The 14687-nt window shown below is 43.2% G+C and overlaps 1 protein-coding gene across 5 annotated transcripts; it reads left to right on the forward strand.

The window, feature by feature from the left end:
• Positions 1-92: 92 nt before the first annotated feature.
• On the forward strand, positions 93-11868 carry MTNAP1 (mitochondrial nucleoid associated protein 1). 5 transcript variants are annotated; one of them, XM_074319970.2, is made up of 6 exons: positions 95-311; positions 820-929; positions 2377-3885; positions 9492-9590; positions 10159-10251; positions 11530-11868. In XM_074319970.2, the coding sequence occupies exons 3-6, from the start codon at positions 2403-2405 to the stop codon at positions 11550-11552; spliced, it is 1698 nt and encodes a 565-aa protein (XP_074176071.2). In that variant the 5' UTR covers positions 95-311; positions 820-929; positions 2377-2402; the 3' UTR covers positions 11553-11868. The 5 variants fall into 5 exon arrangements, with proteins under 5 accessions (XP_088658473.1, XP_074176071.2, XP_019595982.3 ...); XM_019740423.3 differs by having other exon boundaries at positions 852-929; XM_074319971.2 differs by lacking the exon at positions 95-311 and adding an exon at positions 384-762 and having other exon boundaries at positions 852-929.
• The last annotated feature ends 2819 nt before the right edge of the window (positions 11869-14687 follow it).

The raw sequence follows: 14687 nt of genomic DNA on the forward strand, positions 1-14687 counted from the left end.
TACTGGGAACTTCTGGGAGGAGGGGCCTTCATTAGAGGTGCCCGAAGCTTTCGCCTGTCGCAACCTCGCGGGGACGGCGTAAAAGCCAAGCCAGGTTTCAATAAAATTAAATTATGTCATAATAATGGTACATAATGAGGGTTTGAGTTCAGTCCTTGTGAGGTAACAAAAATTTTAAAAATAGCTGCGAAGCCTCAGGCAGTCATGTAGACGGCTTGCCGCGGGTCCCGGGACCGGGAGTTGGGAGGCCGCCTGTGCGCGGCTCTGGGGAGCTTGTTGCGTGGGCTTCCTGCACTTTTATGTCTTGCGAGGTGAGGACGCGACTCTGGGGGAGTGTCGATGGGCGGGGCTTTTTCCTACGGGCGCCTCCGCCCTAGGTCTGGGGGCGACTGTCCGGAGCCGAGAGGGGAGTCGATCGGGTGATGAGCCAGATGGGGGGCTTCCCCGAGACGCAGAATGAGCCCCAGGGGCTCTGGCGCCTTGCGCTTGGGGCTGCGGGAAGGCCGGCCTCGGACCCAGGAGCCGCCGGGCGGTCCCCGCCCGCTCCGCTGGAAACCGCTAGCGAGCGGCGTGAAAAGGAAGAGAGGGGCGGAGGGCAGGCGGGGTGACACGGCCGAGAGGGGAAATGTCCGCGGGAGAGCGTAGGACGTGAAGACGGAGATAAGCGTCTCTTTGAGATCGGCCCTGTGTCCGGGAGGACGGTGAAGCCTGAACTCGCCGCTTCCCGGAACACCGAACGGGAGCTGCCCTGCGAAGAACCCAGTTAGTTGTGTTCGGTTCAGTACTGTCGAGTTACTTCTCCGATTGTGTCTTGCACAGGCTGACATTAAAATCTGGTTTCATTCTGCCAGACTCGGGAACGGCGAACGTGAGGCATGGAGAGCCGGGAGAGACAACCGCACACTTAGCATCCTAGCAGAGAAGCGCTGGTAAGAAAGCAGGCACCCACCATGAGACGTTGCCATGTGAGGGCACAGAGAAGTGTGAGGGTGGAACGCTGTACAGGCAGGCACGTCTCACGGGTTCAGAAAGTCATTAGCCTAAGGCCCAGGGACTGGCGACAGTTGTGGGTGTTTTTGTAAATAACCAGCCCGTAACTTTCATTATATTGTCAAAGGGGTACCTGCAAAGTAAGAATAATTACTGTAAAATCTGTTGGCAGAAAAGGTTTTGTTTGCCTGACTTCATGTAGAACAAGGTGGGTTGGTTGCTTTGATAAATGGTTTGGCCGGGATGATACATATTTACTTTGTAAATGGTTTCAGAGTCTCACTTTTTGACCTATGTAGTGGTCGGAAGATATTCACACTTAACAATACTTTATATTATGCGCGTGTTTATGTCCAGAGAAAGAATTCATAGAACAAGGATCCCACGCCAGGCTGAGTACTAGATTTTGAGAATACTGTGCACAGAATAGACATGTCCTTGCCCTCTAACTTTATAGAAAGAAGAAATGTAAAAAGTAAATCACTTTCAACTGAACTTTGTAATTAAATATTTCTTTTTCTTACTGGAAAATAATAAAGACATATAAATTTTGTTAATGTTTTTATATGGTATAAATGTCACAAACTGTCAAACTAAACAAATTTGCCAATAATCCATTGTACTACAAAATATCAGTAAAAAATTGGGGGCCGTGCTCCCTCCATGTATATATGATTTGTGCATTATACATACTTTTATCTATGTACATGTGTAGGTAATATATGTATATATACACACATATATATACACAAACATACACATTACTAATATGTTAAACGTTACTAGAGCTCAATTTCTCGTGCTTAGATAATGGAAGTTCTAATATTTTCTTCTTGCACCCCATGAATCTTCCATATATATCACTTTGGAAACCAATCAACCATCTCCAATTCCTGGCCCGAGTTTTTTATTCTTCACCACTCTCTCCTTGAATGATCTATGTGTTTAAGGGTTTTGAACAATTCCTCCATACCCATGTGATATCCAGTCGACTTGCTACAACCTTAAATAGCAAACCTTTTATTTTGGTATTTGGATACCTCTTCCTTCCACTAACCATTAATTCATTAGACGTAACTCTTTCATCTTGCTCACCTCCTAGTCAGGGATGTTGAGAAATCACTTTGATAGTCTTCTGTAAGGATTGATTCCTAGAAGACTTCCTAACGTAAAATACCAAGTGTAAATGGAGCCAGGGACATTTATCAAAATCAAACTGTGTCTTCTATTGTTCTACCTGTATAAGAATGGATCAAAACAAACTTTTAAAAATTTATCTTTAACCTAGGTTCTTCCAAATGACTTGAAAAGGTCTGACACAAATAAAATACTGGTATTTACTCTGAAATTATGTGCTCCTCATACTCTCCTATTTGCCTTTTTCAGGAATAGGAGACTGATATTTGCCCAGAATGGAAGAGTGTCCGTATTGTAAGAAACAATTTAAACGATTAAAATCCCACTTGCCATACTGTAAGATGATAGGACCAACTATGCCTGCTGATCAAAATGTTTGTCTGTCCAAGCAGCCTACACTCTCACGTGCTAAGAAAACGAAAAGTCCAATCAAAGACCTGAATAAAGCTAAAGAGAGAGAGTTGGTGACAAAGAGTGGGAAAAGAAATGCTAAGTTGATAAAGGACAAACCAGAAGAGACAACTGAGTCCTTCCCACTACCAGCTATTGGTGTGGAAAGAGCAAGTAATACAAAGGCAGATAAACACATCAAAAATCAAATTCAACTCTCCCTCAACATGTTAAAAAATCCTGAACCAAAGATTACTTCCCAAGGAGAAACTAAGGCTCAGTTTTATGCATCAGAGAACACTACTCCTAAAAGAGAACTTGCCAAAGATTTGCCTAAATCAGGGGAAAGTAGAAGTAATCCTTCAGAAACCAAAGAATCTTTACCTTTGGGCCCAATGGAACCTTCTTTGTCAAATCAAGATAGGAAATATTCTTCAGCCTTAGCTAATGATGTACAAACCACTTATGCTCATTTAAAATTGGACAAAATTGATCCGTCAAGACAGAAGCTCCCAGTAACATTACTAGCTATGCCTATTGGTGATTATCATAGTTCTCTCAGAAATGTCAATGATGGGGATGAAAGAGTAAGAACTTCGTTTTTAAGTAATGAGAGAGACTCCAAGGCCAGGCATCACCTCTCAGAAGTCTCTACTGAGGTTAGAGACCCTGAGAATCAGGAAAAGAACAGGGTTTTAGGTTTTAAAGTTAGCCCATTAGGTAAAATCCAAGTCAAGAAGAACCAAGGAGGACTTAACCTTGGGGTAGAGGCATGTGGGGACAAAGGACATGCAGGGGAACGTGTATCTGTAACACAAATGCAAGAATGCTCTTCCGTGAGCGACAACTCGAAGAACTTCAGTACCGATGATTCAGCCACAGAGAAGAAATCTCGAGATGAAGGTCCCAGTTTAAATTTGTTCACACCAAGGGACACAACTTGCAATGAGTTTCTTTCTGTGTCACAGTCACGTAATCAAAGTCTTGCCTCTCTGGCTATGAAATTTCTTCAAGAAGAGAAAGCAGCAGCCTGCAATCGTAATCGAGTCCCTGATGTAGAGGCATTGATGGGGAGCGAGGAACAAGCGTCTCTGCAGCCCCCATCTGGCTCTCAGCCCCAAGCCTCACACCCTGGGTGCCAGCCGTCTTTACATCCAACCCAGCGTCATACTTCTAAAAGCCCCTTCACCCATCAGGTGGATGTTCCCGGCAAGAAGGCCCTTCCCGGCTCCCTGGGGCTGGAGTGGTTTCCAGAGCTCTATCCCGGTTATCTTGGTTTAGGGGTGTTGCCAGGAAAGCCTCGGGATTGGAATTCAACGGCCCAGAAGCCCCAGCTCATCAGTCCCCAGGGGGAAAGACTTTCACAAGGTAAACATGCTCGATTTCAAGGGCCATCCAGCCCATAGAAACTGCTCTGTGCCTTTTAAATTAATGCGATTCAGAATACTAATATTTTCATTCGGCTTAGTTTTACCTGGGAACTCAAGTGCACTGGACTTACATTGTTCTGAAAACATTATTTCTTGTTCCAGGGGTAACAGTGCTTTATCACTTTCCCTTCCCCTCCACCAGTAGTCGAAGGTTGGATTAAGACAGGCGGGCTGGTGATATTGATAACAGTTGAATTTCTACCCTGGGAAGAGGCGTGGCCAGTAGAAATTGGGTGGGTATTCAAGCTGAACAGACTCAAGAAAAGCATGAAGACTTAAGCGTCCACCTATATAGAACAAGCTCTGTGTTCAGATTTCAATCAGGCCCCGGTTGTACACAAATAGGTTCCAGGTTTATGGTCAAGTGCAACATCTGGGAATTTAGAGCGGCAAGGTACAAGCAGACACTACTTTTGGATTTGGGGGCAAGATGAGATGAAAACTGTCCCGGGAGGCACGGCATTCAAGGCAGATAGTTGGAAGTGGAGGTGCAGGAGATGAGGACCAGGAATAGAGGGGGCGGCAAAAAAGGAACAGAAAGAAGGCCATCCATGCACTAGAAAAATTAGTCCACAAAGAACAGGACCCAAGAATGCAACCAGAGGTTGAGCCTGAAGACATAAGAGATTAGCTGGGGGGGGGGGGGGGGGACGGACTGGACATCGAAACTGATCTGAATTGTGAATCAGTTTCTTCAGAAGCTTCTAGGCACCTTGTTGGTGCCTAGAATCGCTTAACTAGTGGGTCAGACTGAGGCCCCAGGTAGGAGCGAAAACATTCCCAAGTGTCATTTCAGGTATCCTCGTTTTTTCCTGCTGAATCTCACCTTTAGTTATTGGACTACCTCTCTAGTTACAATATAGAAAGTGTCTTCATTTTCCTCACCCAGAAACTTTGTGTTTTTTTCCCTCTTTTTAGATTTGCTAGGGGCATCAGGTTAATGTAGCATCCATCTCGTTTGTGTGTGTGCAGTGTTATTGATGCTTTTAGATGTATTTTGACAGGAGGCCTGTAGTGACGCTGAATAGATTCACACCTGAAAAACTTGTATTCTCTCTTGCTAAACGGATGTATTTTTCCCTCGGATACATTTCATAAATGACCGCATTGTCACAAAACCCCAGTTTGTCAGGTCTAGAAAGCATTTTCTGTTGTGTTTTAATTATCCCTTTCTGAAGATTTCAAAATGGAAGTGTATTAAGACTTGCCAGCTCAAGCTGCATTTTCTTCAACTGCCTCAGCGGTTATCGATTTTTTTACAAACAGGTCTAACATCTAGACTCTCTTTGCAAAATTGTACTCTCAAGCCTCTTCTCCGTATGAGACGTTGAATGAATGTTAACATTTTTGTTGCTGTGGTTTTCCGAGTGCTTCCGCCGATTGTTTTGGCCTCGCCCTTCGGAGAGGTGAGCAGAGTGATTTCGTGTCTGTTTTGTAGATGATGAAACAAGCACAGGGAGAATAAATGATTTGTCCAAGGTCATGTTGCCAATCAGTGGTAGAGATACAAGTAGAACCCAGTCTCCTGAGGCCTAGCTGAATCCTTTCCACTAAGCCGTGTTGTAGAAAATATGCCGTGACTAGAAACATACATAGGTGTCTGTTAAATCTCTGTCCTTCTCTGTCCTTTTCAGTTGCATAAACACAGCCCATAGCAAATCTTTGTTGTCTGTACTATCTTTTGTAGTGCTAAGGCGTGTCCTTGATACACCCACTTGTTATTTTAGAAGAAAAAAGGGGGAACTGACTTTGTCAAGTGGTGACTGTTTCTGTCATTGTGCTAGGTACTTTGCATTGTTATCTCATTTAACTCTCCTAACAATTCTGAAGTGATGTCACTGACCTGCCCTCTTTCACAGGTGGGGAATCTGAGCCTCAGGCATCTTAACTGACTTGCCCATGCTCATACCGTAAGTGGCAGTCAGGATGCAAATCCAGGTCCATCTGACTTGTACGTCCACGGTCTTTAAACCCTGCCTCAGGCAACTATTTGTAGCAACTAGTGGTAGGTATCATGGTTGATGTAAGTTAGTTGACACACTCACTTTAGTGGGTCCCAAGAATACAGTCATAATGGAAGAGAGACACAGTAACTTATGTCATCAAATCACTAGGCTTCTGAGATTGACTATGGGGGGAAATACAATCCTTCCTTCAACAATAAGTTCTTCCAGAATAGGGTAAGGAACTGTTTTGTTTCTAGAGACTTTTACAGTCTGTAATATGTGATCAGTTTGGTTTCCTATCAGACAAAGTGTGGCCATCACAGTGCCACTAGTTCTGTTACAAACTGAAAAACGATAGAAGTAGGCTCCACAATTAATGCTCAGACTTTGATGCTGCCACTGAATGAACAGAAGACACTAGAGGAAACCATAGGATCGCAGGTCGAGACCTGATTCTTCAGTTGGCCAAGGAAGACTTCAAGGCCATCTGAATCTACAAGGATGAAAAGTGTGGCTCCTCTGTCATTTCACCAGGCGATGGCTACCTCCAGTGACTGCAAATTAAATTGAACTTTCCTGGGTCTTTGCAGAAGAGCATGGGCTGTCCACTCGGCCTTCTTTACCTCAGGAAGCCAGTATCTTTCTTTGATACTTACAGGCAGGGCCAGGAGCTAACAACTGAATTAACTGTATATGTCAGCTATGATGCCTGCATGTTTACATAGATTATCTCAGGTAAACTTGTACCAATCCTGAGAGGCTGGTCTTAGCCCCTTTTACAGATGAGGAAACTGAGTTTCAGAGTGGATAAATAACTTGCCCAACGTCAAGTTTCAGTTGAAGGTTGGCATCTAACATTGCCTGATGGTCTTTGCCAAGCGTTTCCAAGCTTCGTTTTCCTCTGTTGGCTGTAACGCTTCAGGACGATGTCAGATACGCTTCCCACGTAAGGAAACCTGTGGCAGCAGCTAGTCCTCGTATGCAGGGCACCTGAGCAAACTGAGGCGACGTGATTGCACCGGACAAAAAGGTGCCCAGGGCCTTGTGAGGCATAAAAGACTATTATGTCATTTGAATGAAACAAGGTAGAACCAAAAGCTCTCATGGCCAACAAAAAATGGATATATTTTGGTGGCCTAAGCTAGGAAGTCCCAAGGCAACTGATAGTTCTGAGGGTGCCATGGAGTTTTAGTCAATCAGGGATAAGAATTCAGCTTACGGAGTTCAGCGGCATCAGGAGCCATCTTTCGAGGTTCAGGGAGAAAGCTTTTCATGGACTTACCGTGTTCCCCCGAAAATAAGACCTAGCCGGACAATCAACTCGAATGCGTCTTTTGGAGCAAAAATGAAAATAAGACCCGGTCTTATTTTACTATAAGACCTGGTCTTATATAATAATATATAATATATTATTATGTAATATAATAATATAAGACCAGGTCATATATATTAATTTTTGTTCCAAAAGACGCATTAGAGCTGATTGTCCAGCTAGGTCTTATTTTCAGGGAAACACGGTAGTACCAAAATGAGTAGTTTTCCTGGCCTTGGAGAAATTAGATTTTAGAAGTTCAAGATTTAAATCTCAAGAGACTCAACAGGTACAGCGATAGAAACTCGTTTCCGTTATTCAGAGGAAAGCTTGCAGAGTCCCCGTAGCCTTGAGAACGCTCAGCCGGGGGCACTTGGTGGAGCCTTTGCAGAATTCAGGGTGCCTTGGCTTTCGGGACTCAATTTAAGAGATCGAGGTCCTTGTTGCCAAGTCTGGACAGTCAGCAGTTTCACACGGGCATTATTTAGATTAAAGATTCGTAGAGACGGAAGGCCTCAAGTCCTCTATCTTCCTAAGTGTTTCTGTAGAGCAGCCAAGTTAGAGAACTGCTGACGTAGGTGCCTCAGACCCAGTGGGCAAATCTCAGACAAATGGTGGGTGGAGGGGAGGGTGTTTGGAAAAAGTAGAGTTCACGTAACTACAAAAAGCAAAACTTAGCTGATGGGGATAGCAGAAGGTAAAGTGAGAAACCTTACAGGGTCATGGGTTTTTAAAGGCCGGGAAACAGCTAAATGAAGGCTCTTTTCTAATCTTTAAACAGCATTTCCATCCATCGGGTATCGTGAGAGATGCTCGAGGTGGGGCACGTGAGGAAGGGGCTCAATATTCAGGATCAGAACTTGCGCAGGAATATAACAAGCCGGGTGTAGGTCCCCTACTGGCCAGAGGAGTCCATGGAAGGGGGTGTTTTAGATCAAAACATGCATATAATCAATAGCCAGAGATTTAAAGGCGGAAGTTAAATCATACGTCTGGAATTCCAACTAGGCCAGAAGGGTGTTAGGAAATGTTAGAGGTCGAGAGGGTAGGTGAGAGTTTTCAGTGGTTGAGTTAGTGGAGCCAGTGTTGCTGGCAGGTTAACCACCCGTGTGGGGTTTGAAATGGACATGAGTGGGTATGGGGCAGTGTCTAGGAGATGGGGGGACAGACACGGTCGTGGGTATTAACAGTCCCAGGCCCACAACCAGGCCAAAAGGGATGGAAATCAGAACCCAAGGTACCTGGGCAACAGGCAAGAAGGCATCGAAAAAACTGTAGCAGGACTTCTGTGGGTTCTGAGCTGGCCCCTCCTGGGCTTCTTAGATATCCCTGCTCAGGGCCTGAATTGATGTCATACACGTAAATTTGAGCCTGAGCCAAAATAAACAGGCTCAGCTGGCTGGAGACAGAACAGATTTGAGGAGCCACACGCAGGGCTCCTGACACTGCTGAGAAAGCGGGTATAATTGCAGATGTTTTCTCCCCATCTTTTCAAATTTTTTCCAGGATGAATGGGTTATGCCATGCTTTGTTTTTTCAAGTGACTAATCACCTTGCAAGAAAATTATCTTCTGTGCAATTTCTTGGAAGCTAGCATGGTTCTTTTCATTGTGACTTAATACAATGGTGATCATTTGTATATATTTTTACACCCACGGCAACTTTTACCACACTTGCTAAACGTGTCGTAAATATTTGCTTAATTTATCTACTGTCCCTGATGAAGCAAACCAAGACCAGAGAACCGGCAATCGAAGACATTCCCTGCCTATCATTAAACATAAAGAAAAAATGGTGCAGGAAAAATCTAAATACATGGCACAGACCCTCCTTTGTGTTTCCACTTTGGTTATCCGTGTGTTGAACATAAGAAATGTTGACTGATCAGCAATAGCAATGGGGTACTAGAACAGACGTGCTGCGCGTAGATACAGTGACAAGTAGCAGTGGTTAATATTCAAATCGTAGAAGGTCGTGCTTTTTGCTAAGATGTTTAGCAGGTGATAGCGAATAGGAATGATTCATTCCATTAGGCACGTACACAGGGTCATCTGAGCAGAGTGTTCAGATCGAAAAGTGTATCCAGGTCCTGATCCCCAGGGCTCGCTCAGCCTTGGAAAAGCCTGTTTTTGACGTGCAATAGAGCTGCAGCCCAGTGCAGATGTTAATCCACCTCTTTAGAATATACTTTCCCGAGGCCTAGCCCTGGGAACTTTGGGTACTGAGTGTCCGGGAAGAGGATCCATTTAGATGAACTATCATTGTAACTTCTGTTTGGAACCGTAGTTCCTTTGTTGGGAAGAAGTTTGACTGCTCTGAGGAGTTGGGAACCACCAGCAACCTCCACCGTCTCTCTAATGAGGCTCTTGGGAGCTGTGCAAAAAGGTGAGGCCGGAGTCATTAACTGTTGCGTTCTGTTGCTGCTTCCAAGCATTTGGAGAATTTTCTTTCTTTAGCCATGACTGTCAAGGCTAAAGAAAGGAGACAAATGTGTCGTCTTCCTGCTCGTCTGTTTGTCTGCTTTCATTCTGGAGTCTGACATACTTGAAAGCACCAAAGCTAATAAAATAGCAGTTGCCATTTATTAAACAGCTTTCATTTTTTAATACCTACCTCCGCCTGTCTGCCGCCTACCCCCATCTCTCCCTCGCCCACATTGATCGTCCCAGAGCCAGGAAGACTAAATCTTACGTTAATCAGTCCGTCGTAGTAATCTCCTCGCCACTAAAGATTTTAACCTAACTCCCCAAAACAACAGGAACTAATTGAAATTTCTTAAAATAAACGTCTTCCAGACTTGAGCTTTTTCGCCTGTTTAAATATATATGTAGTGGTATGTAAACTCTTTAAACTACAATTCCATCTCCCAGGCTCACTGGGATAATTTGCATAACATGCAATTAATGCTGGTGACAGCTCACCATGATAGCTCAACCTGTCTCTTTTTAAACAGGATGGATCAGGTGCAGTGCCAGAGTTGGTGGCATCACGATGCTCGTCACCGGGTACTTCGTTCTTTGTTGTAGCTGGAGCTTCAGGCACCTGAGTAAGCCTTTCTATATTTTTAGCCTCAGTTACAGGTCACAGCCCATTATAGGGACCTCCCAGGGATTCTCAGAATTGCTTTTTGTATTACAGTTTGGCACTGTCTGACATGCGCTAGTGAATGAGCTTTGCCTGAAGCTCCGGGATTTTTTCTTTTTTACTAAGAGGTTTTGGTTATAATGGCCTTTATATGACTTGACTGGAATTTACATAATTGCTCTTGTGCTCCATTTACGGTTGTCATTGAAGATCTGCCTCCTGGAAGATCAGGGCTCTTCTCCTTGGTGACTTTTTAATTCCTACCTAAGAACGTCTTTGAGGATTGAAACCATACAGGTTTCTACCCCAAAAGACAGGGAGAAACAATACAGCTGTCACTCATCAGTGTGTCTAAGGCTTATACATATTAGGTTGGTGCAAAAGTCATTGTGGTTTTCGCACGTTTTAACCTTTTAACCACAATGACTTTTGCACCAACCTAATAGCTGTCATAGCTAATCTATTTTTAACATTTAAAAAACAACCACCCTTCTAGTTATCAGTTTCAGCTTGCACCAAATCTTACCAGGAGGAAAATACCTGGATTTCATTTCTCTTTTAGTTCAAGATGACTTTTGCTTGTTTTTTAATGTACTGTTTTATAAAAATATATCCTTATAGTTAAAAGTTTAAAAAGACATATAAAAAGATAGTCAAAAAGCCCAGTATTTTTCCACAATTTAAGAAAAACAAACAAAACCCCAGACACTTTCGAATGAAAACTTTTGGCATAAAAGTACAAGATAACCGCTAACAATAAAAGCCAATAGAATGCACTTTAGAAAACTTCTAAAATACCGATTGGACTCAAATTGGAATTTGGGGCTAATTCAGTGTCAGTAAGTAGGAGAGCAGCAGAAATGGGACTGCAGCCAGCGGCTGTATACTGACAGGTAGGGATGGTACACCTGGGTACCGGTGAGAAAGAAGGATTCCTTCCTGACCGTCCCTGCAGAAATGGAGATGCGGAAAACCTGAAGTCATTGTTTTCGCAGGGAAAAGACCTTTCCTTAGACTTGCACCTCCGAAAGGGATCATTTCCTTGATACCGGAGGTTATTTTTCACATCTCTAAATTGAGGCTGAAGAAAGGGAAGTAGAAACTTCTCATTGGTGCCTAAGACTTCATTCCTAAATTTATAAAACAAAAATTTAACAGAATGATCTATAGAGACAAGAGATAAAAACAGTCTATAGAAATGGCCTCTCGGATCCTTACGTTTATCTCTGTTTGTCCAAAGGGCTGCAGCGCTGGCGTAAGTAGTGACGACCTGACCCCACCCGGAACGCTCCGGAACTCAAGTGCGGAGGAGACGACTGCTGCAGTAGATGTTTAACAATTTCAAGTTGTGCTGGGGGCAGGACGGGGAGTGAGAAGAATAAATTATTTACAGCAGTTATTTAGGAAGCAACGTTTTTTAATGTGGACATACCTGGTTCTGTCTGGGTATTTCTTTGACTTGCTCTCAGAAGTCACTGAAGGTTACTGAAAAACATCAGTTTGTTTAATCGTAAAGGCCGATGTTATTCAAGGAGACATGAAGATGACAAAGTTTATCATTAAAATTTTTAAATTTCGATTTTCCAATTCTCAGTAAAAACTAATATCTCAAGTTTAAATCTCTCCCTAAAATACTCTAAATCTTGGCATTTTACTACGTTATTCATCTATACTAGATACTGAGCTACGTATATACTGATAACAGAATAATATCTAACTGGCAGAAAATCAGCATACATCAGGCCCGTCCCCTTGGGAATGATTATGCTCTTTTGGGTCCTCAACCAGATCTTAGCTGGTGTGGAAGACAAAAAGCAAAGGAAGGTGGGTAAAGAGTTGCTGGTGAGTCTATGCAACAGCCTTAAGTATTTTTTAAGCTATTTATTTTTAAAATAAAATAGCACACGAAACAATGTTAAATCACTTTTATATATCTTAAGTGACTACAATAGTGAGCCAGTGGTTTCAGTGTATCATCTCTTCCTGGAAACTTCTCAGAATCCCACCCCCATCTCTTCTGATGACTTCAGTGAAATACTTACATTCCTTTCACTTTGTTAGGGTTGTTTTGGGCTGGTGGTTTTCTGTGACTCCTCCCCCAACAAAATATTCAGTGTTTTTCTAAAAATATTATGACTTCTGCTTTGGCCCCTACAGAGTAACTTGCATACTTAGAGATAGAAAAAAACTTTGAAGAAATTAATCCATCAGCACAGATGGATAACTGTTTTTCCAACCCCCTTTTCCAGCACAGAGGGTTGGTTATATATCACATATAGATATACCCATATCTATATATCTAAAGCTATGATACACAGTGCCAAAAAAGTATACACAAGAAAGGAAAAAACTATTAAAATTACACTGATGGTAACCACTTTGAGCACCTCTTATAATTGAAGAAGTCAAACATGACTTGCATTCATCTTTTATATTGAGTAGTACAGTTTTAATAGTTTTTTCCTTTCTTAAAATGTGTATACACTTTTTTCTGGCACATTTTTTCTGTGTGTGTGTATAGTATATATATATCTAAGCTTTGCTTGTGTTATCCACGTGCCAGGATATGTGAGGTCAGGCCCTCTTTTAAAAGCAGGTGAGCTATTTTAAGGCCGACATTTACTGTTTTGCACATCTCTCAAAACTTGAATTCTGGTTCTCTATCTTCTGCTTTATCTACATTTTCTGTTCCCAGTCCCGTTCCTCTCTCCCGCTCTAATTATCCCCCATGGGAATACTAAAATTCTGCATCACATTCTCATGGTTAAGGAAAAGGAGACTAGAATTCTCCATAAGGAGAGATTTATGGTTGAGTACTACTACATTTAGTTATTTTAGTTTTAATATTTCTAACAACTTCATTGGAACTCCCAAAATAGTCTCTTTCCCTTCAAAAAGGTTTCGTGCCCATTTGTAAATGCTCTTTAACAGAGACACTTAGGGAGGGATTCTCCCTGTGCCTCCCCCTTTGTCCTCACTCCAGATCAGGAACTCTCAGGGTGCGAAGGTAGATGAGAATGACCTCTCAATGATGTCCTCTCCCAATTCCCCAGTCCCCGAGAGCAGGGGTCAGCAGGTAACCGGGGCCCACAGGTACTAGCCAGCCCACTGCCCAGTTTCGTAAAGCCTTACTGGAACCCAGCCCTGTTCGTGTGCTCAGGTGGCTGCTCTCACTACAGTGGCAGAGTGGAGTAGCTACAACAGAAACCATATGGCCTGCAAACCTGAAAGTACCTCCTGTGTGGCCCTTTACAGAAAAGGTACAACCCCTGCCCTAGAGGAATATGACACCTCACGGTCTCTGTTGGAGTGAGGAAGGCAGGATTGCTGCTCTGAAACATTTTTGGGTTAGAAAACAAGCAGGAGAAGCCTTTCTTGACTTAGTAACTTAGTGGCCTAGCAGTGCCCCCATATTACCCACAACACTTAAGTGCAGTGGTGGCTTGTAGCAGCCCCCCAAGATTGTATCAAGAACATTGTCATCACTACTATACATCAACGAGTGTCACTTGTGATCAACGCCAAAACATAATGGGAAGATTTAACTTCCTTATCTCAGAGTATAAGTTCTGTACAGCCCTGGAAATCAGATCCTTAGTGACATGAATGAACTACTCGGTGACCCATCAGTCCCAAAGGGCTGTCTGCCCCATGTTGCCGAGTTTCAGACAAAGGCGGGATTTTACATTAAAGAGGGTTTGGGGTGGACACAGTCACCAGCAAGAATCGTAACTCACACATAATAGGGAAGCAAATCTTAACTGATTTCTTTGCATTAGACACAGCATTGATTCTTAAATAAAATGATGCGGGCGTCTTCGAAGAAGCAGTCCGCAGAACCTCCAGATTCTGGAGTCACTTGGTCATGTCCACAAAGTAACAGAGGTGGGAAAATACTGGAAGACCTTTAAGTGTTTTAAGGGTTTCTGCAGAATGTTCAAAACAGTTTAAGAGAGTTGTTGAGGTCGGTCGATAACTAATTTTTTTCCTCGATTGAGATCTAAACAAACAGCATGATGAAGGAATCTGCCTCCTAGCTCTGGTTGGCTATATTGGTGTAAACTTGTCCTATGAGGATACAGTCATTGTTCGTATATGCACATATCCCTACAAGTTCATTTGTCATGGTCAGCCTGACAGTCCACGCAAGCGATCCATTGCCACCGTCCCATCCAGCCTGCAGGGGGCGCGCTCCACCGTTGAGAAGACTTACCGGAAGGTTCCTTGATCAGAGATCTAAGGTCGGAAGTACTCACGTTCCTGAACCCCTGCTGTAACTGACGGGGTCCGTGCAAGGTGGATTATCCCTGGGGCCTACTTGAGTTTAATCCTGAGCCTTAATATTGGAAATAACTGAGTTTACTAAAGACAGTGTATTTTTTTCTAATATACATTAAA

This window comes from Rhinolophus sinicus, chromosome 12 (assembly GCF_057876585.1).
Source record: "Rhinolophus sinicus isolate RSI-liver-muscle chromosome 12, RSI-T2T, whole genome shotgun sequence".
Lineage (NCBI taxonomy): Eukaryota > Metazoa > Chordata > Mammalia > Chiroptera > Rhinolophidae > Rhinolophus > Rhinolophus sinicus.